The sequence below is a fragment of the Candoia aspera genome, chromosome 7 (assembly GCF_035149785.1).
Source record: "Candoia aspera isolate rCanAsp1 chromosome 7, rCanAsp1.hap2, whole genome shotgun sequence".
NCBI classification, from domain to species: Eukaryota; Metazoa; Chordata; class Lepidosauria; order Squamata; family Boidae; genus Candoia; species Candoia aspera.
In genome coordinates, this window is record NC_086159.1 from 67,426,675 (window position 1) to 67,453,358 (window position 26,684).

The following is a 26,684-nucleotide window of genomic DNA, read 5'->3' on the forward strand; positions in this document are numbered from 1 at the left end:
CCTGGCTGTTAGGACACTCAGCTAACATTACATATTGTGTGGTGTGACTTACATGTATTTCATATGGATAGAAATTTCCACAAAAATATTTTAGACTACTATTTCTCAACCTCAGCAACTTTAAGATGTGTGGACTTCAACTTCCAGAATTCCCCAGCCAGCCATGTATTAGACTAATATTACTAACAGTTTTAGACTAATAGTACTAACAGTACAGAAATGGGAACAGTACAACTAAACCAGCGAAGGGGGAAAGGATGCTCTTTCATGCTCTGAATTCAGCACCAAATTTGATTTTCTTTCTTTTGAATGTAAAGTAATACAGTAACTTCTAGCATTTGATTCAATTCTTTCTCTTGGGTATACCTATGTAGGACTGTATTCAGCTTTTATATAGTGCCATTTATTAAATATTCCTTTCATAAAAATTCCAAACCAAACTTCAGGAGGAAATATTTCCTACATGTTTATTGTTGACTATTTCAAGTGAACAGTAGCTGCTCTGTTTTAAAAACAGAAGGTAGGCTGTTTCTGTGAGGACTGAATTGCACCAAGCTGCTAACATTTAACTATGCAACTGGAGAAAAAGCATGTCACTTCATTTCAAGATCACAAAATAAATTAGACAGAAAACTGTACGCTTATCCGTTCTGTATTTGAGAGTCAATTTTTTTTAAAAAATTCTTGAATAGTAGTTACATTTGGCTTTAATTCAGTACACATTTTTATCTCTGCAAGGGTTGGAAGCAGGGCACTCACTTAGCTGGAAAACAGGATAAGACCATATTCAATCTACTGTAATTTCTACTGGCAGAAGTTAACAGTCACTTGATATTAACTCTAAGCAATCCTTTGATTCTTACCACTTTTGCCAAAAAATGAAGAAGTCACTTGCTGGAAAAAAAACACATTAAGACTCTATTATTTTTGTTTACATGAACACATTTTAATAATATTAACATAATGCACAGTTCTGTGTGTTTTTGCTCATACAGCACATTTTATTTTAATTCCTTTTTGGGTATCTCAGTCTGGCCAACAACAACTCACATCACTCAATCCTTGCCTCTAGATTTCATCGGACATTAAGTATGGTACTTCACTTCGACACAACATACTGAGGATTTTTTTTCAGTTTGTAGGCAGTGTTTTTTAAACTTAAAAACTGGTGTTTAACATGCAGTCTTAGATCAGGAATGGGAAACTACAGCCATCCAGTTTCCGGAATTCAACCTCCCAGCATCCATCACCATTAGTCAGTCATCCTGGTGGGAGTTACAGTGCAAGATCAGGTTGGCCTTCTGACCCTTGTCCTAGCTTATCCTACCAAAAGAAATTATCCACCCTTGCTGCAGGGTTCCCGTTTCATAACTGGATGAGTATGAGTCACTTGAAAAACCTGTATTAATACTTCAGTGTAAGGAACATTGGGACACTCCAGTTAATATTCACGTCCGTGTATCAATCGATAAAGCTGACATCTTATTTTGGAAATCTAATTTGGTCTCAATAGGTGCCACAAATTCTTTCAAGTTAGAACAGAAGCCAACAATTCCTGTTCCATTAGAGTATCACCAGAAGAACAAAGGGCAATTTTTACCCTGCTCCTTCTTGCTTTTTCAATTGCTTACCAAAAATGAAGACCAGAAATTAGTTTCAAGTAAATCATGCAAAAAAAGGTAAACCTGTTGTTGTTTTAAAGGTAATCTTACCATAAACATTCTGAAAACTTTTATCTGAATTCTGAAAACCTGGTTTCTTCCCCAGGCCTTGAGTTAAGAGTGGGTGGTAGATACTGCATGCTTGATTGTCTTTTAATAGTTGTTATTTGGGCATTTGAGTGGGTTTTTAAAAATTGTATATTGTTGTTACTCTACACTGCCCAGAGTCATCATATAGTTGGGCGGCCTTTTAAAAAAAAACAAAAAAAACTTGTTAACACATATCAACAGAATAGCTGAATTCTAACCTATTTAACACCCCTTCGCCAAAATACACAAATCAGCTGCAAACACCTTTTAAATGTTTGCATTCAATCTTTTAAAACCAAGCAACTTTTATATACAGGAGAAAAAAGGTGAGAGGGGAAATACAGTTTATGACAAGCAAAAATAAACATGCTTCTAACAGATCTGATCACTTACTCCCCTTTTCGGCTTGTTTCTCTATCCGACCTTCTGGCAGAGGGAGCAAGTTGTGTCAGCCTGTATCCCTGCCAAATCGTGTCAGAGCAAGCCAAAACCAAGGTGGTCACTCTATGATGTTTTACGTCATCTTACGCTAACCTTCTGCGACTGATCACCAATCCAAACCTACCCTGATAAGAACTCTAGGAAAACTTTCCTCAGCTGACTCAGTGTTTCTTCACCACAGTCGTGTTTCTATCAGTAATTAATGTGTTGTCTGAAGTCGACTTTCAAAAAACTCTCCTGTTGGGCCTTTTTCGTAGCTCTAGATAGTTTGATTGCAAAACTTGTGAATTTCTAGCATATGAAGATAATCAAATTACAGAAGAGATTAGTATTGAAAATCATGGGCTAAGCAAAAAGCAACTTAATGCCACTAGATTTACCTGAAAAATTGCAGCAAGTCTTTCCAAACTTATGCCTTCTGATTAATTGGGACTACAGGTAGTCCTCACTTACCGACTCCCTCGTTCAGTGACCGAAGGTACAACGGTGCTGAAAATGTAGGTTTACAACCGATCCTCAAACTTGCAGCCATTGCAGCGTGCCCGCTGTCACGTAATCACAATTCATGCAATTGGCAACCGGTGCACATTTATGACAGTTGCAGAGTCCCGCAGTCACTTGATCACCATTTGTGACCTTCACGGCCAGCTTCTGACAGACAAAGTCAATGGGGAAGCAGGCAGGAAGTCACAACTTGTGGTCATGTGATGTCATGCTTAATGACTTACAGTGATTCCCTTAACAAGCACAGTGGAACTGACATCGTATGTTGGGCGCGGTCATGAGATTTTGTATTTACGACCGCATTGCTTAGTGACAGAGTTGCCAGTCCCAACCGCGGTCAGTAAGTGAGGACTACCTGTATAACGTTTAGAAATCCTTGAAAGCAGGCTGGTTGGTTAATGCTTCATTTTATATTACAGTCCCAATTTACCTAGCAAGTAGTAGGTTCAAAAATGTTGCCTGAATGCACAGATTAGTATCCTGGATGCTGGCTTGTTTCTGTGATAAAGATATCAGAAATGCCCTTTTTGGGCTACCAATTCTAATCTGCAAAAATCTACACATCTATGTTCAAACTGTGCTGTCCCATCAAGCAGATAAAGATATTGTATAAAAGATATTGGTTATTCTATTTCATGCTACTAAGCAATTATTTTTGCATAATTTCTGGAACAATTCTTTCTTTATGCACACAGCTGCAGCAATTCAGTGCTCTACCAGTCTCACTCCACTCCAGTTCATCATTCAAAGTGGTAATACTGGTCTCATCTATCCGTTTAATGTTTTACTACTGCTGCTTGGGGACAGTGAAAAGTCTATTCCAGACTAATACTATTAACATCAAAAAGAATTTTATTTGGTCAAAATTAAGTCAGCTTCTACAACTTTTAGAAAGAGAGAGAGAATGGTTCTAAATTAAGTCTTTCACAGTTGCCACCAGAAAACTATTAGATGCAAATTACTTCTGGTCAGCTACATGTTAATCTCCAGAGAAGTAAAGAAGTGGGAAAGAAAGAACGCCATCTAAAAGGCAAACTGCCTTTCTGGTTTACATGTATATTTTCAAAAAGAAGAGTGTTTAAAAAACAAAAAGCAATCCTCGCATAAAAATTGAAAAAATTGTAATGAAAAAGTGTAAGCATTACCACCCTTTTAAATTGTTGGTTCAAGGTACGATGGAAACATAGAAAGAGATTTGGATTTATTTATTTAGAGATGTAGAGTACTCTACTCTTTTACTTAGATAATACTCCTCTGTGATGAGTTACTGTGGCTTAATGTCCTTCCTAAGATTCTTTGTGACTTTTCATCTTTTTTTCTATCAAGCTATCTATTTTCCCATAAGCTATCAGTTTTGGCTCCTTGGGAGCCAAACGTAACTTATATGAGATCTAATACTGAATGACTAGATAAACTTCTGTGCTTTCCTTTGATGGTTTCTTTTCAAAAGTGTCCTAACTTTTCCAATATTTGTTATGCTCTGTTTTGTTTGCAAGAACATGAGGAATCTGAACATCAAAGGGAAAAATCTAAAATGTGAAAAGTAACTGAGGACCAGAAATCTAAGTTATTTATTACATACTGGTCACTCCATAACTGTTCAGATCACATTTTTGAATTTCCCCATACAAGCAGTCCATTTTGTTGCTCAAATCATCCTTCCTTTTCCACTCCACTCATCCCCAAAGTGATCCACATTTTCTGTCATTTTGACACCTTTCTATACCAGTTGGCTGGCTGTGCAGTGTTTCCACTGAATTGTTTCCTAGAATGATTTGTTGGAGAAGTCGAAACAGGGAGAATGGCAGTGATAGCTATTCAAGATACTTTGCACCCACAAAATTGATAATTCTATCACAAAACTAAACAGCAAAATTTTATGACACTTTAGAGCAGTGTTTCTCAACCTTGGCAACTTTAAGATGTCTGGACTTCAACTCCCAGAATTCCCTAGCCAGCTACAGCTTAAAGTTGCTAAGGTTGAGAAACACCGTCTTAGAGTGTATTTGGTATACTTTGGCCCATACTGGGGATTTTTCAAGCCAAAATACTTTAGATAAAAATGGAAAGATTTCACTATACTGCAGAACGTGTTTGATAGATTTTTGTTTCTGACCAAGATTTCTTTTCCTTTACTTCAACACAAAGAGCTGGATAGGTTGCTGTCATGTTCACTGTTTCAATGTGCACTGTACATCATAACCTTTCACATGCCATGGTGCTGACACGCGTTTCTGTTGGGAGGGAGCTGCTGTGAAACCTTGTGCCAAGCTCTGTATCTATGTTCATTTCAATGGAATGTGTTTGGGTTATGTGCTCTGCTCAAGGACTTTTCCCGCAGACCATCAGGAGCCGTTAGGAGCACCTGAGATTGTGAGCCTGGGAAGATTCTACGGGGGAGGGATCTCGTTTGTACCAAGGGTTTTTTAGTTTGTATTTGGCGCGCTTCTTCCATTCTCAGCTTTCTTTGTGATCCTGCATACTATTCTTTAATAAATCAGATATCTTTATGAACATGTTCATGAGTCTGATGGTGTTTTAGGATAGGCAATCATTACATAAAGAATAAAGATACTGCACATATTTAAGAATTTATCTTGGACACTATTTTCTGTGTAAATGTTTATTCTATATATCTTACTTCTACTACATGATGTTTCTAAAACACCACTTTGTATTAAACATCTGTAATAAGATGGGTCACCCACATATAATCCACAAACATGTATCATTAAGTCTTCATTTACTAGCAGTAAAAGGCCATCATGTGCAATACACCAAATTTCCAGGATGTTTTATATCATGTGTGCAATGATATCATTATGCAAGCGACATAAATCACTGAAATGACATACTGTCCAATTTAATGAGTAATCAGAAATAACAGACATCCCTTCCCACAACTGGTGTCCCTTGTACATACGTTTAACTTCCCAGTGCTTTCGAACTCTCATTTGTAATTGTTACAGGAAGAAAGTTCAGTTTGCTTCCTGCACAGCTTTCTTTTATAATTTATTGGGGGGGGGGGAATTATAGGCATAGGGAAATTATTCAAATCCTTCCCAAAAAAATGAGCAGTATAATGAATTACAAATTTTCAAGTCCTTTTTCTTCAAACAAAAAGATCACTGATCTCAGATTGATCCTGGTTTGCCTAACAGTAAAAACTAGTGTTACGCTTGGAACACTACAATTTTAAAAGCTGAAGAACAAAGTTATTCAAAAGGTCAAGAGATGCACAGCCCAATAACATTTGTAGCATTTAAACTGTTTCGTTCAGTTTAGTTCTTTACATTGTTATATTTGAACCTGGGGGACCAAATACAATAGGCTCACTCAGCAATGACACTGAGAAAACTGTGTATTGTTGCACTCTCTTAGCTTCACCAATTTCACCGGATTGTGAAGGAGTGAAGGGTGGGGTGGATGGTGTCAGTTTTTTGAGGTATACCAGGTCAAGAAACAGACACAAGAAATACTAGAACTCTATTGATATTCAGATAGTCCTCGCTTAATGACAATTGAGATCGGAATTTTGGTTGCTAAGCAAAGCAGTCATTAAGTGGATCCGACCCAAATTTATGACCTTTTTTGCAGCAGCCATTAAGCAAATCACATGGTCATTAAGTGAATCACACAGTTCCCCGTTGATTTTGCTTGCCAGAAGCCGGCTGGGAAGGTCAAATATGGCAATCACATGACCACGGGATGCTGCGACAGTCACAAATGCTAACCAGTTGCCAAGCGCCCAAATCATGATCACATGAACACGGCAACACTTCAACAGTTCTAAGTATGAGCACCGTTTGTAAGTCTTTTCCAGCACCATCGTTAAGTCTGAACTTTCACTAAGCAAATGGTCATTAAGTGAGGACTACATGTAGGCTATAACAACAGAACCTTGAAAACCTGATAGTGTTTCCCTCCTTCTTATACTGAAGAGAGTCACGTGGGGCAGTCTTGAGTTTCTTGAAGAGAATCATCTGCAATTCCTTGAGCTCCTTGTATGAAAAGTGGGATATAAATATAATACTAAGTGAAGCTCCTGATATGAACTGATAGCTGATATTAACAAACTATTTATTCCAGACTACTTGTGACTCACGAAGAAGTCCTGATACATTACTGTTACTGGTGTAACCCAGAGTCTCTCTGCAATAGAACCACCTTCCAATCTGGTACCTTTCAGATGTTTAGATTACCCTGTTCTTCAACCACAAAGCACAGAGTTTTAACTTCTTTTTTTACCCTAAGGGAACTCCAAAATATCATCTGACTTCCCAAATATGCATTGTATTACTGACCAATGGTCTATATATCCTTAACTTTGTTAAATCAGTTCTGCTATGCAGCCATTTTACTTCTGTAATACATTTGACTAAGAGAGAACGACATATTACTGTTTTTATTTTATCAATTAAATCAACTGAGTTTAACTCTAATCTGTTGTCCTCATATTTCAGTCACTTCACCACTACTACTAACAACACATACATGCTTTTTTAGTCTTGTTCTGACTACGTTGGTTGAGTATACTTTCAACTCAATGATCTTTAGCTTACTTTATTGTGTGGCCTGTGTATGGATAAGCTTAGAGGAAAAAAGGGAAGGAAAAAAAGAGGAAAAGGTGAAGGAAAAGTTGCAAGACCCTGAAATATTAATTTATTTAAATTAAAAATAAAAAGAGGGTGGTGGTAAGACTCTCTGATATATGATCAAATATTAATGCTATATAATAGGAAAAAAACAATTAGTTTTCCTGGCATTTTGAAATACAAAAAACTCTTTAGCATTGGGACTCTACAAAGCTGCTTTACGCTATTGATTTACTCTATGGTCATCCTGTCTGGTTAGCACTAACTTTAATTATAAAATGTTTAGACTGTTTATCAAAACACAACCCAAATTGGGTTACAAACTAAAAAGCCATATATAATGATCAATTATGAAACAATATACTCTGCAATGCAGAAACTCAAATTCAACTGAAAGCCTAGTTAGCAGAACTTCTGTTGAAAAGATAACAAGACTGAATGTCAAATATGACCTATGGTTCTTTAGAAGCTATCTATCCATCACCACTCTTAGCCATTACAGGCATGGCATTTTAGCAACAACTTTAGAGTGACATATATTGCCCAGGCATACAACTATATTTTAACTGCAGATTACAGGAACTATATTTCAGACATTGTATGTATGCTTTAACCTAGGCTATTTATCTGTATTAATATTAAAAAGCTGTTGGATATAACATCAAGGCAGTTTATCAAAAATTCATGGAATATGCAGTGATAGTAATTAATGTAAATATAAATCATCTGACTAAAAATTCCATGCTTCTGAGTTTCTTCTGAGGACAAAAAAATAGATGGATCTTAATTAAGAGCCCTAATGGGTAAAATTAATTTAATTTAATTAACATGGATATTAGCCATGCCCACATTTCATATTAACTCTTTTTTTTTTCCAATTTGATGCCTTCCAAATGGGGTGAACTTCAATTAATATATTCCTCTACTGAGTAGGCATGATGGAAGTAAGTAGGAATATGCACACTGCCTGTTTTCCTCATTTCTCTGCATAAGCAGGAATAAGAATATAGAACCTACTAATAACACAGGAATCATATTTAGGTTTGCTTTAGCAACCCAAGACCAAAAGCCAGAAATTAAACTTAACTGGCTTTAAACTGATTGTATTTACTATCACAGACTGTCACCACAGATTACATAACAAATTAAAGTCAATGAAAAGTAAAAGATAACAGTGAAAGAACAAAAAACAGATACTGAAGTTCAGAATGCCTTATCTGCTTCTAGCTTTAGTTCAAATTGTTCTGTTGCACATATTCCTTTTTGGTACACAGGACATGGAGGTTCTGTCTTAAAAACCCCATTTCTATTACCAGGAGGGCCTTTGCTCAACTTTGTGTTTTGTGCACCAGTTACGCCCCTTCCTTGATCAGGAGGCCATCCAGTCAGTCACTCAAGCCCTAGTCATCTCCCATATAGACTACAGCAATGCGCTCTACATGGGGCTACCCTTGAAGAGCATCCGGAAGCTACAGCTGGTTCAAAATGTAGCCACGCGAGCAATTTTGGGTGCACCAAGGATGGCACATGTAACACCTTTGCTGTGGGAGCTGCACTGGATGCCAGTTTGCTTCCAGATCCAATTGAAGGTGTTGGTTATTACTTTTAAAGCCCTACATGGCATGGGTCCAGGTTACCTGAGGGACTGTCTCATCCCCATTACATCAACCCATGCTCCCCGGTCAGGCAGAGAAGTCACGTTGCAGGCCTTGTCCATGAAAGAATGTTGACTGACATTCTCTGCCATTGCCCTGGCCCTATGGAACATTCTTCCCCCAGAGGTGAGGCGGGCACCCACTCTCACGGCCTTCCATAAAGGAGTGCAGACCTGGCTCTGCCAACTTGTGCGGGGCATGATGAGGGGTAACCAACCCTGGGCGTGGTTAGCACCATGAAGACACTCCCGTAGATTAAGAATTTTTAATTAACATCTATGCCTTGGGATATATTATTTTTCAGAACATTGTTTTACTGTACTGTACTGTACTGTATTGTAACACCCAGAGTTGCTCTTTGAGTGAGATGGGCAGTGACTAAATTTGAAATATAATAAAATTTCTCCCAGATTTGTGAAGGACAGAAATGGGGTAGTTTTACCAATTATATCCTGTGTCCGAGCTTCATTAGGCTTACAGAAATTCAAGCTTGATCATTTTTCAGAATTTGGGAAGTTGATTTGATTAGATGTGCAAACATTTATAAGCCTTTACACTAAGATTGGGGGGGGGGGTTGAGGGGGAAGACCTTTTCCCTCACCTGTTTTTTTCTATCATCATGAACTTTTAGCAAAAGACAAGGCAAAAACCTTCATGTATATTGCAAAGATTTGCAAATTGTTGGTTATCCAAAGTGCTATGCAGAATGTGAAAAACAAGGTAAGAAGCTTGTTGCATTCCTATCCCTCAGACAGTATTTTCTCACAATATATAACTAGGAACAGCTGGTCTTCATTCAGGAAATAATTTAACTTAGGAACCTAAGGATTCATACCAAATATGAAATTTACAGTTGAACAATCATAGTTTAGAAATGTTGAAGGCATTTGGTAATGGCATCATAAGGAGCTTCTACAAAACAACTCTACAGATCTAACAAAGGTTCTGTACATAGATGCATCAAATCTTCCACTGACAATTTTGAACATAATTTCTATTACTTATATGTCATCGAAATTAGTTCTCCAGAGCTGTGAACATAAATTACACTAGTACTACCTTCACCGACTACAGACTTCCACAAATATCAGCTAAAAATCTTTTTCTTTTTCAGCTATTTGTAGAAACTGATATATAGCAGAAAAACCACTGACAACATGAGATAAAAAATTGTGTGTATTAACACAAAAGGAAAGCTTAACTAGCAGATCTTTAAAGAACAGCCAAATGCCCAGAAATCATTTACAATTTAGAACTGAGAAAAACACACAACCAAAAACACCCTAATTTTCAGCTAAGCATTACTCTTAATGCTTAAATGCTTGCTTAAATGATAAAAGCTTAGTCCTCAATTATTTTACTTCTATTTTAATGTAAATTTTAAGAGTTTAGTGAACATCAATTCACTTTAACTGATATACCCATCAGACAGTGGAAACCAAAAGTGTCAATGACTCACAAGTTTCCAGACTGAGGCTGACATATATGCAAATGATATCCCACCCAGCATGAATAGATAGCTCATCCCCTCTTTCTCCACACAATTGCACAATTAAATTTTTTTTTAAAAATCTTCTTGCTCAGTTTTCTCTGCATCCAAAGGTATCACAGGGGACATAAAGCAACTGGAGCGCCTACCTTTTTTTAGTTCCAAACAAATATTCAAAACTATTTTACCTCTTATTATGTGGCATAATTACATGCAGCACCCAGTTTTATAATAGATGCTTCTCCACCTCCATGTCAATTTCAAATATATCCAGGAAGTAATCTTTAGGAAGGGCTGCACCATGCATAATGAATTTAGAGTGTGTCCTGAACAAAGATCATTCTCTCCACTGCTCTTAGAGTTTTGTTTTGTTTTTTTAAATATTGAATATGTTTTCCAAGGATCCATTTTGGAATATTAGCATTTAACAAATATAAAATCATACACTTCAGATATTACAGGTTAAACAATTCATAGGACATCATTCCTCTTTCTAGGGGTCATTGGTATTTTTAGTGGAGACTATAGCATGTGTGAAATAAGAAACCTGTAATCTTCTACAGCACGTAATTAACCTCGGACAATCTTAGAGAAGTAGGTAACGCTAAGCAGAGTCATACCTAGTTCTACCTAAATGGGGGACCACCAGGAAATACAAGAGCTGTAACATTCCAGAAAGAGGTAATGGCAAACTTCCATTCTTTTGACAATATAATCTCAAGGACATGACTGTGAATGTCATGAGTACTGATGGTGAGCAGGAGGGGGCCCCTATCCAGGGGGGAAAATGCATGCATAGTACTGAGGAGTTAAGCAGCCATTCAAAGAGACACAGAACAGACCCGCCTTGACTTTGGGGTTTATCTGTCTGGGTTTTTCCCACGCTTCTTCAGTTTGTTAGGATTTTCTGTCTAATGTAGCAGTAATAAAACACTAGAGACCTATTCCTTGTCTCAGCGTGGTTCCTGGCTGTTAGGACAGTGAAGTTACACAGAGTCAAAATGAACTCTATGGAGACTTATTTAATCTTCCATTTGCTTGCATGCAGGACAGAAACTATGAAACATTCAAAATCAGACAATGTGCTCTCCCTTCAGAGAAGAATGGATAGAACGTGGCAACTGTACTGAGAAATTAATGTATGGCATACAAGTTGAAGATGATTAAAAGGTTGATGAAATGGGAAGGAATTTTCATTATTCCAAATTCTAGCCCAACATCTTACATTACAGAGTTAGACCATCTGTGTAGAGTACATGGAACATATAAGTTGATGTTTTTAAGATCGATGTGCTATAAAGCCATTAATGGCCTTCCATATTAACACCACATTCTTATTTAATTTTCTTATTTGACTAACCCTCAGAAATGGGTTAATAAGCTTATAACAATACTGTTTATCATTTAGAGACTACTGTAATAATATTGTTTACAACTGAACTCCTGCATTTACCAACAAGGTATTATAATCTCAGTCTCTTGCAGTTGTTTACAATGACAGTGAAACCTGGCCAAGAATGTTAAGACATGTGTAGTTCTATTAAATCAATACCAACAGCATATCATTGAATCAAAGTGCCACAGGCATTTGAGAATATTGAAAAGATTAAGCCAGGACAAGGCACAACAAGTGAATTAGGAAGAAGTTTCTTTTCCAGTTCTTAAGCACACTGTAAATAAGTTCTGTTCCTCATCTTTTAGACTCCACAAGCCAGAGGTCCTCCCTCATAGCACCTGCACTCTGGAACAACGTTCTCTCAGAATGCTTTTCTTTAAACAGGCTTTGAAGACCTGGCTTTTTCCTCAATTTCTAGGCTCGGATGGAGTGTGGGCTCTCTACGGGAGAGGTCTGATAGGTTTTTAATGGATGTTCGTTGCACCAGGATGACCAATTTTTTCTTTTTCTATTTGTGCTTGTTGCTTGTGTTTTTAATGTTGTGCAACATTAAAAACACAAGTAACAAGCACAAATAGAAAAACTGACCAGTTGTTAACAAGTTGGGTGGCCTTACAAATGTGCAAAACAAACAAATGAACAAATAAGCAAGCAAGCCACTTTTTAAAGCTGTGGATATAGTTTAATTGTTGAGAAAGTGGTATGGGCCCTCTGAGGGATGTGCCAATTTACCAAATGACTGCCACCAGGAATATATCCAAAAACCAAGTATTCTGATAAATGTGTACAATCTGCTCCCTCTCTAATCCCTCCTCCTTTGTGGTATTTCCTACTATTCCTGCTTATCTTTATCCTTTTTGTGGACAGATGGCATACTGTACTTCTAATTATATCTCTCGGCTTTCTAAAGAATCATTCCTGAAAATAAGTTAATGCCAGAGGATGGCACTTTGCTTTACTGAAGCCAGCTTCCCTTTAAAAAAATTTTTTTTTTAATAAAAATGTTTATGAAAATTGTAACCCAATATAGTGTTGGGACCCCAGCCTGGGGAAGACTGAAATTATGTTTTGTCTGATCAGTTCCAGCCCAAGAATTCTTACATGATTTCATGTTTAGATATGAAACAGTACAAAAAATGTTGCTTAAGTCTTCTGTCAAAAATAGTGCTCATTCTTTTTTTTTTCACTTTATTTATAAAGGACTAATAATGATAAGCAATAAAAAAGAATTATATATTAATGTCCTCACACAAAAACTAATTTAAGTGCATATAAACAACGTTAATGGCAGTAAGTAATTGACAAAGCACTGTGTGAAAATCTTCAACATTCATAAATAGAATCCATATTGAAATTTATTTTATTTAACTGCTTAGAGTCACTGGGAGCCGGGCGGCATATAAATGTAATAAATTATTACCATTATTATCGCTATTATTTTAAAAGATATCATTGCTAACATTATCTGTAATATAATAGCTTGTTGTAGTAAATATTTAATGTGAACTCAGTTTAACTTTCTAATCACTAAAACATATACTTCCAATCATTACTGAACTTCACTAGTCATATCTGTCCTAATTGTAGAAATCAAACCCATACTGAGTGCTCATATTCAGCAACTTCTACTAAACTTGCAAGGACAAAAGGGGCTGACACATTCAATGTAAAATATGGATAAACTGGATTCAGTTTCTTGCTAAGAAAAACATGAAACACAGAGACAGCAGAGGTATTTTGCCACAAAAATTTTCAAAGCTAAAATCCTGCCATCCCTATAGAACTGTGAAATATTTGAGAAGCTCTTTCATTTACCAACATTTATAAACTAGAGTCCTGCTTGCAAACTTCCATACGTTCAGGCTTCACTTGTTTAATGTCATTGCCATGGTGACATTCTTGAAATCTAATTCCGCGGTCATTCATGTAATGGTAACTCGGTTTCATTCAACAGATCTGTATCAATGCCTGGAAGAAGACTAAAGACCAAGGATCAATCGCAGTTGTTGTTGTGGTGGTAAGTACCTGATTTAAGAAGGACATGTTCTAATAGAAGTATTAAAAGGGAGGGCAAAACTGAAGACAGGGAGGGCAAAGGAGGATCTTTTAATTATACATTAGACTATTTAAAAAGAATCCTATAGTTCTAGTTATGGATAGGAGGATGAACCCCAGCTTCAGTATTAAACAATGAGATTCACTAATGAAGTAACTTCAAAGAGCAAAGGTGTGTCTGTGAAACATTTGAACCAAAAAAATACTGGGAAGTACTGTATGAAACAGCTAAGGCAGAGTTTTCTCCAATTATCCTACCTTCATTTTTTTACATGTTTCTGGGAAAATGACAAGATTTCTAATGCAGACAGAAGTTTCCACTAGTCAGCTGATTCTTCATAGAGATACATGGCAAGAATATTCTGAATTTGTGCTCTGGTAACAGAAATTGTTTAGTGTGCCTTTCAACCCAACAACAAATGAATGCACCACAGACACACCTTGACAGATTAGCCACACTATCTAAAGATGCTAATCCAAATCAGGAGTGGAATTCTTAAATCAAGAAGCTCTGCAGTGCTTTGGATTAGAAAGCAAAAAGGTCTTTCAGAGGATGTGGGGGTGATAACGCATTACCCAAAGATATCTTTCTCTGGGATCATGCACAAGCCTGTGAAATATTCAATCTGTTCCCCTTTGGGTAAGCAACATTATGCAAAGCATAGGAAGACCATGAAAGTAAATAGCAGATTAAAGAATATGTAATCTAACTTAATGTAGTTTACACCAATACTTACAGCATCCATTCATTCTTGACTATCTTTTACTACACACACTAATACCCCATTCCCATTGCATTAACCTACTTTTATGTTTCATGTGACATGCCCAACTCTCACCTCTATGTAACAACATGGGCAGAAACCTGCTCTAGTAAATGCTCATTTTCAGTTCTTTCAACAAACATTCACAACAGACAACATAATACCTCTAGTTTTCAACCAGCACTTACATGTCTTGAAATCTGTCCATTTTCCTTTCTTTATAACCACTCTACCAAGAAACAAATATTCTACTTGCTCTAATTTTTCCACATATATGTTTACCTTGCAATTGTTCATTCCCATTTACCATCAAACTACCATAGTCTTTGATAAATTTTCAGATCCATATTCCATGTTGCATCATATAAGCTATCATCCATGGAAACCATTCATATTCTCAGCCAGCAAGTATCAACTACATAGAAAAGTACACAAACATATACAACATCAACCAACACACTTCTAATGTCACTCTATATGTTCCTTATATATGTATCCATAACTACATTCTACATACAACGGGGCATCACATTTCCTTGTTACACTTCCTGTGTGATGTTGAACCACTTGCTAAGCTTTCTACTTCTTTACATGCACGCTTTGTAGACAGGTTTCCCTACAAATCTGGGACTACTAATATTCCTGGGAAAAGGCACAGTTGCTTTAAGGAATTGATGACAGTTCATGCCCCGTGCCCTCCAAGCATGTTTTGCCTTTGAAGTGCAGCACAGACCTATTACCTACTTAACTACTGCAGTACATGCAAGAAATAAGTTTCCTTTTTATTCATGGAGACACTCCTAAAATAGTCTTTTCCTAATTATTCTGTTTAGCCAACTCAAGTTAAGAGTTAGGATGCTTCTACCCCTGAATGGCAGGCCAGTCCTTTGCCTGCCACAGTACCAGAGTTGTTTCCACTGCTGCACACTTACAGATACCCCTTGCTTACCGACTGCCTCGTGCAGTGACCATTTGAAGTTACGATGGTTAAAAAAAAATGACTTTGCAAACAATCCTTGCATTTATGGCCATCACAATATCCCACAGTCATGTGATCACTATTTGCATGCTTCACAACCAGTCTGCAACAGTGTTAATGGAGAAGGCAGAGATAAAATCACAAGTCGTGGTCACGTGATTTTTTTGCTTAGCGACCCTGCTGCTTCGCTTAATGACTGAAGGGGAAATAAGGTCGTAAACCCATTTGTGATCGTGTGATTTTCTGCTGAACTGCGCCGTGTAGCGACTGAGTTGCCGGTCCCAATTGTGGTCACTAAGCAAGGACTACTTGTATACTTTTTTATGACACTATTTGCCTCAGGACTGGTTTGCACCTTGATTGTTCACACTCAAGCAATTCTTTTCTGTGAGGAGACATTCCCTAATCTTGTCAGGAAAAGGAAAGGCAATGAAACTTCCATGGTTCTTGAGACAAATATAAAGGAGAAGAAAAGAAGAGAAACTGCAGCAAAGAGCTTCTACTCTGGATCATAATTAGAGTGCTCTTCCAATGTTAAATTACTGAGTCATTCAATTTCTACTGAAGAAAGTTGTAGCCATGTCTTGCAATGGGTTACATTGACATTTTCATTCTCTACTAATAGCTTGGTTTGTTGTGTGTGTGGGGGGGTCTAAATAATTGTGGAAGTTTAAATTCATAACTTTTATGAATGAAGCAGTAACAATAACCTACTATTCTGTATACTTCAATACACTGATCTGCTGAAATTGAAAAATGCTCAGTGTGTGTCACATAAAAATACCCTTCAAGGTGTTCACAGATACAAGACAACAAAGTTAAAGACTGAAGTGCTAGACAATTTGTTTTCTAATTACTATACCCATGTTTGCTTGCACAGTATTAAAAACTAGAATGAGACAACCCAAATTAAGATTCTGTGTCTTAAAGCCAAAAACTATTAGTAAATGCAATGAAGTACCCTTCCTTTGTGTATTAAAATACAAGGAGTATTACAAAGATTTTAAAACTGTTTCATTAAGACTTTGAAATGCAAGCCAAAAATCATATCCAGATCTCAAAACGAACACAGGTTAAACAATAATTACTGAAACTCCAAACATGACTTTAAGTTCCACCCTAAGACCATCAGGTGGACTTATTCTCAAATAACATATATTTCTTCTTAAACTAAACGTTTCATGCTGATATCAAACTAGCAACTTTTCACTCATGTTTCTGATATTCAAGCAATCCTTGTTACCAGCGAGTGTCTAAACCTTTGTTGTGGCATTGACAGCATATTGTTGGGTGACTGAAGCTGGAATCCTATGCAAAGTTACTAAGAAGTCATCTATCTATCTATCTATCTATCAATCAATCAGACTTGTCTAGATACTAACATCTGCACTAATATTTACAGAAGGTGACTGAAGAATTGCGGAATATGTGCCACCTGCTTATAACTGCAATATATAAAAAGCAAAATCAATTTCTAAAGTTAATTAATTATGAAGTTGAGGGAGATCAGTATCAATTAGAAATTGAACTTAAAATTTAACAAAGAAATTTAGTGCAAACTAGAGGATAAGTATAGGAAGCAGGTACAATAATAACAGAAAAAGGAAGTACTGTGTGAATGCTATGGTAAGACAAATAAATACAGTCATTTCTTGTACAAATGGATACAAATGGGATTAATACAGTCAGAAAGATGGGCAGTGAAAGTCTTCCAAAACAAATTGCATATTTAAGCTGAAGAAAACTGAAAACAATTACAATGTTAACAAAAGGCTCTTTTGTTATGTAATGGACACATGATCCCAGATGTAGCTTTTTTGTCACCAAAATTACAAAGAGACCTTGTCTATAATTTTTGAATTGAGAAGAATAAAATGTTTTGATATACAGGATTGCGATGCTCTAAAGCTAGATATTTTATCTTATAGTTATTCAGCATGCAGAATTTCCCCTTCCAAAGATCTTTCTTCATTAGACAAGAGATGCAGCCATTAACAAAGCATTTCATTGGTTCGTTGATAAAAATTTTGTTCTTAAACTATATTAGTAAAGGGGGACACAACTATGTGGAAGGAATATCAACAGTACCTTTGAGCTTGATTGCAATTCTATTTATGTTTCTCTGTAAATTTGCACAGAATTTAAATGTCAGTAAATATTTTCCTAAAACACTACATGCAACACTTGTTATGCTACCTTGGCATGATGAAGCATCAAGAAAAATGTTCCAGCTTTTCCAATTATTGCAACCCTGAAGCTATCATCTTGCACACCTAATTATTCCAGAATATTGTACGTAATGATGGGGTAATGTACCAGATATTCCTGTTGAGTGAATTGTGAAGGCTCAGAGAGCCTTTAGCAAATAATCGGAGCACCTAATGTACAAATAACAGAAATTGACTTGTCATTCCATAATGTAAGAAAGAAATCTAAAATTATGACTTGATGTCAGTTTCTGCTGCTTTAATGTTTCCTCTCTTTGATGATATATTAGTTTCAGGTGCTGTTTTCAGTTAGCTTTCGTAGAGAAGTTATTATTCTGGTATAATAACTTAGTTTGAGGTCATATACAAAAGAGAAAATTTAAAAGATCATTATAAAATAGTAGGTTGCAGGGTCCATTTTTTAAAAATAAAATGAATGGTATGCCTCCTTCCCTTTTATTTATACACAAAGCAACTACTTTTCATGGTAACACGAGCACACACGTCTGATATGTGAATCAATGCTGAAACTTCTTAGGCAACTGCACTGAACTCCCTCACTTGTTCATCATCATCCTTCACTCCCTTAAAAATGAAGTTGCAGAGTTTCAAAACCATACTGTAATACAAATAGTCCTCGCTTAACAATCACACCACCAGAATTTTGGTTGCTAAGCAAAGCAGTCATTAAGCAAATCCGACCCAATTTTATGACTTTTTTGTGGTGGCTGTTAAGTGAATCACTGCAGGCATTAAACAAATCATGCAGTTCCCCATTGATTTTGCTTGCCAGAAGCCGGCCAGAAAGGTCAAAAATGGTGACCACGGGACAGTGACAGTCATAAATGCGAACCAGTTGCCAAGCACCAAAATCATGATCATGTGACTGTGGGGGACGCTGTGACAGTCATAAGTCAGTTTTTTCAGCACCATCATATGTCCAAACCATCACTAAATGAATGGTTGTTAAGTGAGGACTACCTGTGAAGTCAAGAAGCCTCTTTTTAAAAATTGTTATTACTTTCCACATGCAAGGAGTCAGATATATCCAGTGGATTTCTATGGGATCACAGCCCAGATATACTGCTCCAATGCTAGCAGCAACAGAGACAGAAAGGTCATTAAAAGTATCTTGTGTCATGGACCTAGCACAGTTACCCTATCACAGTCACATCTTGTTGGTTTATATTAAGAATGCTGGATTGTGCTGCATTCTGAAATGAAAACTGCAATAAAGGTTTTCATATTTCAAGGATGCTGGATTATTATTTTGGTCTTATTTCTTACAATAGTTATGTGCATCAGACAACAGTCCTACAACAGAATTATCTAAGTACATTGTAGAAAAAAATCTAAGTACACTGTAGAACCCAAACCTTCTTAAATCAAAAGGCACTAGTTGTCACATCAGCCATATTTTAATTCTTAAAAAAAAAAAATTCTCTGCCCTCTGCATGAGGTTCCCAGAAATTCATTGCCAGGATAAACGTGACACCACCACATCACTTTGGGAAAAAATAAATGCTTACTGTCTCACTGAGTTTCATCTCACTGTTCACTGGGCGTTGCCCTTTCATGCTCGAGAAATGCTGCCAAACTCCCTTGCAATAAAAGCATTATCAAAAGCCAGTGGCCTCATCATGGTAATTCTTCAAGGTTCATCATACCCAGCACTTGGGCAATACCATGTATGTTTGTATATGATACCACAATGAAAATTAAATCTGTGTCTTGCAGCAGGATGACACTATTGTGGTAACAAGTCCACCCCAACAAGTCATTTTAACTCATGTTTTTAGTATTGTTTCACATGATAAAAATATAGATAGGAGGGTTGTGTCTTGTGAACAAGTTATTATTTCTACTCAGGTAACACAAAAATGCCAAGTAGTTAAGATGTATATAATGTAGCAACAGAATGAATCAGGCCAGGAAATGCTATGCAAGCATTTGGGAACAACATGGTGGCTATAAAGCTGACATGACACCACAAAGGTCTTGATAAAAGTGTTTGCTGCAATGCCCCGAAAGCCTTTTATGGATCCGAGCAATACATGTACTCTGCTCTCAGCTCATTTATTTGCCCTTTTCAACCAAGATCTTCATATATAGGATGAAGCAGAATTATAATGTTTGGGGTAGCTATCTGTCTCAAATCTTGCAAGTGTGAAATTAAAAATTGTGTAATACATACACCTCTCTTCCGAAATAAGCCACCCAAGTTGAATGGGCTTGACTGCCATCAAGGAAGGGAGTAAGCCTGAAGCTCTGTTGTGTCATACTGAACTTCCTAACAGGTACCAGCCAAAGCACTATACCCAGATGTAACTGAAGAATCTACACTTAAATATTCTAGTTTCATTTGTTGAAAATCTACAATGAAATATTACCAAGACAAAAAAAAATCCTTTTAGTTTTGGACAGAAACTAGGTAAGGCAGGAAATTGTTGGCAGAAGCCTACTTGATGTGCAAGCTCTACTATAAATATGTCATTAATTTTTAGTGCAGAAGAATGATGTTGCAATTTTCCATCATGAATAAAACTACTCATATGCAATTTGGTATTTTCTGGTATTTTTGCAATTTCAACTACCCAATCCAGTTAATGCCAATTTGCTAGCACAGGCCTGTAACAACAGTAGCATCAACAGATCTTCAAAGTCCCTTGACTGCCATTCAGCACAGTGTACACAGCAGAGTAACATGGAATGTAACAGTGAGTGTAAAATAGGAATATACTATTCCTCTGTTTGCATTTCTACAGACAAGGCTCAACGTTTAGCTCCTCCCTTTTTCCCAGTGATGCAAACCTGCCGGTGGAGCACACCCAAAGTACCCCTCCCCAAATTTCTCCGGCACAACAAATACACCTTCTAACACTAAATGCACAACGTATAAAGGAAACCAAATTCCTCTGTTTAACAATAATGCTACCAGATCTGGACTGCAAATATCCGGACGATCACTAGAAGGCAGCAGAAAAAAAAAAAGACTCAAATTCTCTACCGTCCTCTAAAAGCCGTCCGGATTTCTTAACAGCCCTTACGCCACCTGCAAGCAAAGCGACAATCTGAGCAAACGGAGCAGCTTCAATTGATACAGAAGCCCTTCCTTGCAGCATCCCAGTACTCAGTATTTACGGAGGTGCGCGAAACGGAGCTACTTCGACCTCGGTTTCGAGCGAAACTTTTTTTCAATTCTCCTCCTTCGCCAAAGGGTTCTTGCAAGACGGCCTCTTCTCATACCAACCCTCCCCTGCAGGCCGTTAGGTAGCAATGGAGCGTCGCGCCGCACAAAGGTAGCTCCGCCACGAGAATCAGCAGCGGAAAGGTCAACCCCAGACCTGCGAGTTATTTCTCCGTCTCCCTCGCAGGCCTGCCTCCAAAAGACCCCGACCCAAGACTCCCCCCGGGCCCAAGTCAGGCGTTCTCCCCCCCCGTCAAAAAACCCCTTATTTTGCAACCTCCCGCTGCTAAGACCCCGCAGGTCAATCCGGGAGCGAGCAGCGCTCTGGAGCCGAAGCTTACGCGCGCCTCACCTGACGGCGACTCGGACGGAGCTCTCATCTTGGCCGGTCGACATGGTTCAAAGGCTGGAGCAAGCCCCAGCTCGGGGACAAGAACAGACCCTGGAGTAGGAGAGGCTTTGAAAAAGACCCGCAAAGCCAAACGGGGAGAGCAAGGGGGGGTCTCTCAGCGCCCCCAAAACACCGCCCTGCGCGCCGCGAAGGAGAAGAGCGCGGAGCGTTTTAAGTGGGCGGCTGCTGCGGCGGTGGCAGCTTCAGCTTCTCCTCCACCACCACCACCTTCGGCTGGCTCCAGCCATTTTAGGTGACTGCCTGAATGAATAGGTAGCGGCAGCCGCGACGGCGAGTTTCCCACTCCGCCCACTCCGGCTCTCGGGCGCGCGGACTAGCCGAGGGGCCGGGCGTCTGCCCCGGGATTTCTGCAAGCCGCCGCTGCGCACCAGCAAGCTGCAAGCGGCCGGCGGCTCTCGCCCAGCGGCAGCTCCAGCTTCTCTCCAGCCGCAATGCGAAACCAAGCCCCTCCTCTCGCCGCTGCCTCGGTCTGCTCGCTTTGCGGCGCCCCGGCGAACGCGGCCATCGCCGCCGCCGCTCCTGGCAGGGCGGAGTCACGCGCTCGCCTTTCCGCGCTGGCGCCGCGGGCGGAGACGCCGAGCTCGCAGGTTCAGCCGGAGCTGCTCCGATTTTGGGGGCGAGCGAGGGCGTGTTGATACCCGGAGCGGCCTTGTCTGTTTGGAGGGGAAGAGGCTGCTCTCGATTTTTAGCCTCCCCCCCGTTCCCATTGGAAATTGCGGCCTTATTCTCCGTGGTCTATAAACTACTGTACTAGTAGTTCTTGCAACAGTTGGCAGCAGCTAACTGACCTTGGCTGATCTCGGCGTAGGGGATTGGGGAGCTAAGCTGGGCCAGACCTGGCTAAGAGTAGAAGGAGAGATCACAGGAAAATCACAGGGAGTCAGCAATATCCTGGAAGAACAGAACAAGTGATTTCTCAAACGCTGCCAAGAAAGCTGCATGGGTGCACCATGGATAGGATTGCCGGATATCCAGCGAAGGAGGACGAGTCCTCCCTTTTCTCCTCATGTCCTTTGTCTGGCAGGCATAGCCTTAAAATCGAATACTGTCTGGCTTTTAGAGTGTTTTGGTTTTTTTAATTTTGGACTGTGATCACAACATTCAAACTTCCATGTACCCTGACCTTGTAAATTGTCTGCTGCTTGCTTTCCCTCCTCAACACCCTTGACTGCGCCTAGATTTACGTTTTTTATTTGCTGTTTCCAGCCATCAGCTTTAATCCAGCCTCTTCAAATCTACGATCGCTATAGATCAATGACTTATCATATGTTTGTATGGAGAAATTTGAAAAGTGCATCATCAATTCTGTGTTATCGCTAGCATATGTTCTTCTAAATAAAGGCTTGTTGGAACAATACTGCAACTGAAAAACCAGTCTGTCTGACCCTAGAAAAAATAATTTCATATATGTTTAGGCCTAAGTACACTTTTATGTAGTTTGTTGCTGTAGTTTTTGTCCCAGATGCAAGAAAGTTAAACAGTGTGTCATCTTTTCCCCCCCTATTTGTCCTCCTTTCCAACTGTCCGTGTAGTCCTCTGCTTGTTCAGATACCTTGTAACCCTAACCATGAAGTCACCAAAACCTTTCAAGTAATCTCTTTTATCACATGGATTTGTCTTCTGCTTCTATTTCCCTTGACCATGGCAAGCATAGTCCTTTTTTCCGGTCTCACCCGCTCAAAAAATTGATAGGGGATTCAGAGTGCTCAGAACATCAAGATGTGTCCAGTGGCTTAAGTGTACTTCAACCAAAAGGTTCACACACACACAACACAAACAAAAACACATGAAAACAATGAATTTTTCTGTAAATACTTGAAGAGGGAGATGAAGAGTTCCAAATATAAAGAACAGATAAAGCTGGACCTGTGCTTAGTATACAGTGAGTCTGAGCAATTTATTTTTATCTACTTTCTTAGCAAAACCCTATGAAGCCTGGGGGGTCATAATGTATAACAAATATACTGTGACATAATGTGCAAGGTTTATGATATTCAGCTGTTTGGATAGCAGTAGTTCTGGCATATTCAAAAGCAATTCCTGTTAGGATCAGTGTATGTCCCCAATAAATACCCAGAGATGATTCTCCCAAAAGATTAAGGACCTCTCATAACTTAATGTACCTGAGGATCTATAACCTATATTTTTCCATTTGGTCAATTTTATTTCTTTTCAGATTCTCCCGTTACTCAGGTTAGCATCTTCAATTTCAGAGGGTATAGGAAGATGTACAGTAGATTTTCCTCATCAGATTTGACAGGTCAATGATAGCAGTTCGAAAACATGCAAATGTGAGTAGATTAATAGGTACCGCTTCGGCGGGCAGGTAATGGCGTTCCATTTAGTCACGCTGGCCACATGACCACGGAAGTGTCTACGGACAAACGCCGGCTCTTCGGCTTTGAAACAGAGATGAGCACCGCCCCCTAGAGTCGGACACGGCTGGACTTAATGTCAAGGGAAACCTTTACCTTTACCAAAACATTAAAAGTGTAGGCCAGCCGGATCTTGGGGGAAGGATGCAGTTTCTAAGGGCAGGCACGTAATAAGATATTTTTAAAATATAACTGTTCATAAGGAATATAAAATTTGAGAAGGACAAAATGAAATTTAGACTTCATTTTTAAGAACTTTTCTTTCACTGTGAAAATAACTATTTAATTTTCTTACTTTATACTGCCATCATCAGGAACTATTTCTGATGGTTTAGAACAAAACTATCAGATAATTTTAGAAAATACAACAATGAAACACATAGACATGCAAGCATAAAAAAATAAACAACATTGGAATAAAACATAAAAGAGAACAAGATAGATGCCAACCCTAACCAATTACACCAACACTAATCCTTGGACTCCCTACATTCTAATATAATGACTTTGCATGAAGAGGCCAAGTGACATGACACAATTTAAGATGGCAAATTAATTATTGGAGGTTTCATTTTTTTCCCATTCAATCACATCCATTGCCCCAATCCTCTACCCCAGTTTTCTTGGCAAGGTTTTTTGGAAATGGTTTACCATTGCCTCCTTGGTAGGGCTGAGAGAGAATGACTGACCCAAGGTTACCCATCTGGCTTTGTGCCTAAGGCGGGATTAGAACTCACAGTCTCTCAGTTCCTAGCCCAGTGCCTTAACCACTACACCAAAATGGCTCTCTAGTAATTTTCATAAGGCGATCTAAATCTGTGTATTTGACTTTCGGAAGTGTAAGACTTCCCATGCCATTTTTAGAATTAAAATCTTCTTAAAATTTGTTTTTAGGAAGAGCCACATGAAAAATTCCAGTTGCCTTGTTTGTTGTTGTTTTGCCAGATAGGGTATATGTCTATTTTGTAATGGTTGTTCCTTCCTGTAAAATGCTGGTCCCTGTTTTATCCAGATATAGATGCCGCATCATAATATGTAGTTAAAGAATGAGCTTTTAGAAGCATATGTTAGAGGGGTTGTTATGTCAGTCTGTTGCTGCAAAAATGAGCTTTTTTTTCAATACTGTAACTCATTTATATTTGGATTTTTGGATGATGGTTCAAAAATAGAAGCCGATGGTTTGAGATTTTTTATTAAGCATATTTGGCAGTGCAGTTATTACATTTTATACTGATAAATACATCCAGGTCCTGCATTTGTTCCATATTTTTTCACAGTGTGAAGAATGTGAGAGAGCACGTATATTACTAATATGCACATCCTATTAATTTGGGAGGTGTACAGCCATTGCACAACAAATGCTAATCAATCAGTATGTGTGTTTTAACAAATTGCTAGAAGTTTGTTCTTGGACTGTGTTTTAATGCCTTCTCCTTCATTTACCAGTTGTTAATTCACAATGTCTTACATAATAGCACATATTATTTCAAAATACATTATAATTTTCTTAAGAAAACTCTTAAGTTTCAACATGCATTAAGTCAGTTTGGTTTTGCTGTAACAGGAACATTTAGGACTATAGCCAAGCTACTGAATATCCTCAGCTTCACAGGACTTATGTAACACTGTTTAAATATCTCAGGGAGCTCAACAAATACTTAAGCCTCCCCTTTTTTACACACTCTGTAAAAGTTTTTAGATTTATGGGTTACAGCTCCATTTTTTTTTAGTATGGATTTCATTAACTGAAAAGAACCAGATATGGTTCCTTCTGTGTTCTTATCATGGTTTGTCCCTTTATCAAATAAAGCTATTGCAGTCACTTTCTTTAAATGTCAAGAAAAACTGACCTTGAAACTTGGTAACCTGAATATTAATGATGCAGATTAGCTTTTTAGATAAACATGCCTCAGATCCTGAGGTGATTTCAATAGAAGCCTACAAAGTGCAAATAAAGCATAGCAATAATATAAATAAGTTTCTGGATTCGTAACCAGTATGAAATTTTGGTATCCACTATGATTTCCAAATCAGTAAATCTGAGGAATACAGCCAGAAAAAAAAATTACCTTCAAACCTCTTAATATTTATACCAGTATTTAATAATAAAAGTTTTAGTTTGTAGCGTTCTACCAATCAACTTCATCAACTGTCTCTTTTTAAATACAAATAATTAATAATATCTTCATTTCTGAACAGTTCCAGTTATCAGCTATTCATTAAATGCTTGGATGTGCAAAGAGAGGGAAGTACAATGCAAGAAAAGATCATTGGGACCAAGTGCTGTTGCAGTAGGAAGATTTGATTAAATCCATAATCTTGCTTTCAGACTCTGCACATTTATTTGGAAGTCTGTTTATTTCATGAGACCTAATGGTTTTCTGTTAGTTCATACCTACAAGTAAGAGGAGAACCACTATATGAGAGTGTTTTCAATTCATGGAGATGGTCCAGGAAAATATGATGGCTGATAGAATCAAAATACATTGAAATGTAAAGCAGGAACAATAATGTCACACTCATTCTGCCTCCCTATACTGATGTTATAGAGAGAGCCAGTTTGGTCTAGTGGTTAAGGCAATGGGCTAGAAACCAGGAGTCTGTGAATTCTAGTCCTGCCTTAGGCGTGAAAGCCAGCTGGGTGACCTTGGGCCAGTTACTTTCTCTCAGCCCAACTTGGTGCAACGTAGACTAGCCTCCTCATGGTGCACCCCGGGCAACGTGACTTGTCACAGCTAAATAGTCTGCGCATCTGGCTGCTGGACCTCACAAGGATTTCCCAGCAAGAAAAAGCAGCACGAACACCAAACTGCTATGCCATACAATTAAAAAAAAAAAAAAAAAGTGGGACGGTGATTTTGTCTCCAAACCAGG

General features: G+C 38.3%; 1 protein-coding gene across 7 annotated transcripts in view; it reads right to left on the reverse strand.

The window, feature by feature from the left end:
* KIF21A (kinesin family member 21A) overlaps positions 1 to 21,604 on the reverse strand; it is a 95,949-nt gene extending 74,345 nt beyond the window's left edge. For 4 of the 7 annotated variants that reach the window (XM_063307974.1, XM_063307970.1, XM_063307972.1 and 1 more), the window contains exon 1: positions 21,376 to 21,604. In XM_063307974.1, the coding sequence (XP_063164044.1) occupies positions 21,376 to 21,419 (44 nt within the window). In that variant the 5' untranslated portion in view covers positions 21,420 to 21,604. The remainder of the gene's footprint in view (positions 1 to 21,375) is intronic. The other 3 variants (XM_063307971.1, XM_063307976.1, XM_063307975.1) reach the window with 1 other exon arrangement.
* Between the last annotated feature and the right edge of the window lie 5,080 nt (positions 21,605 to 26,684).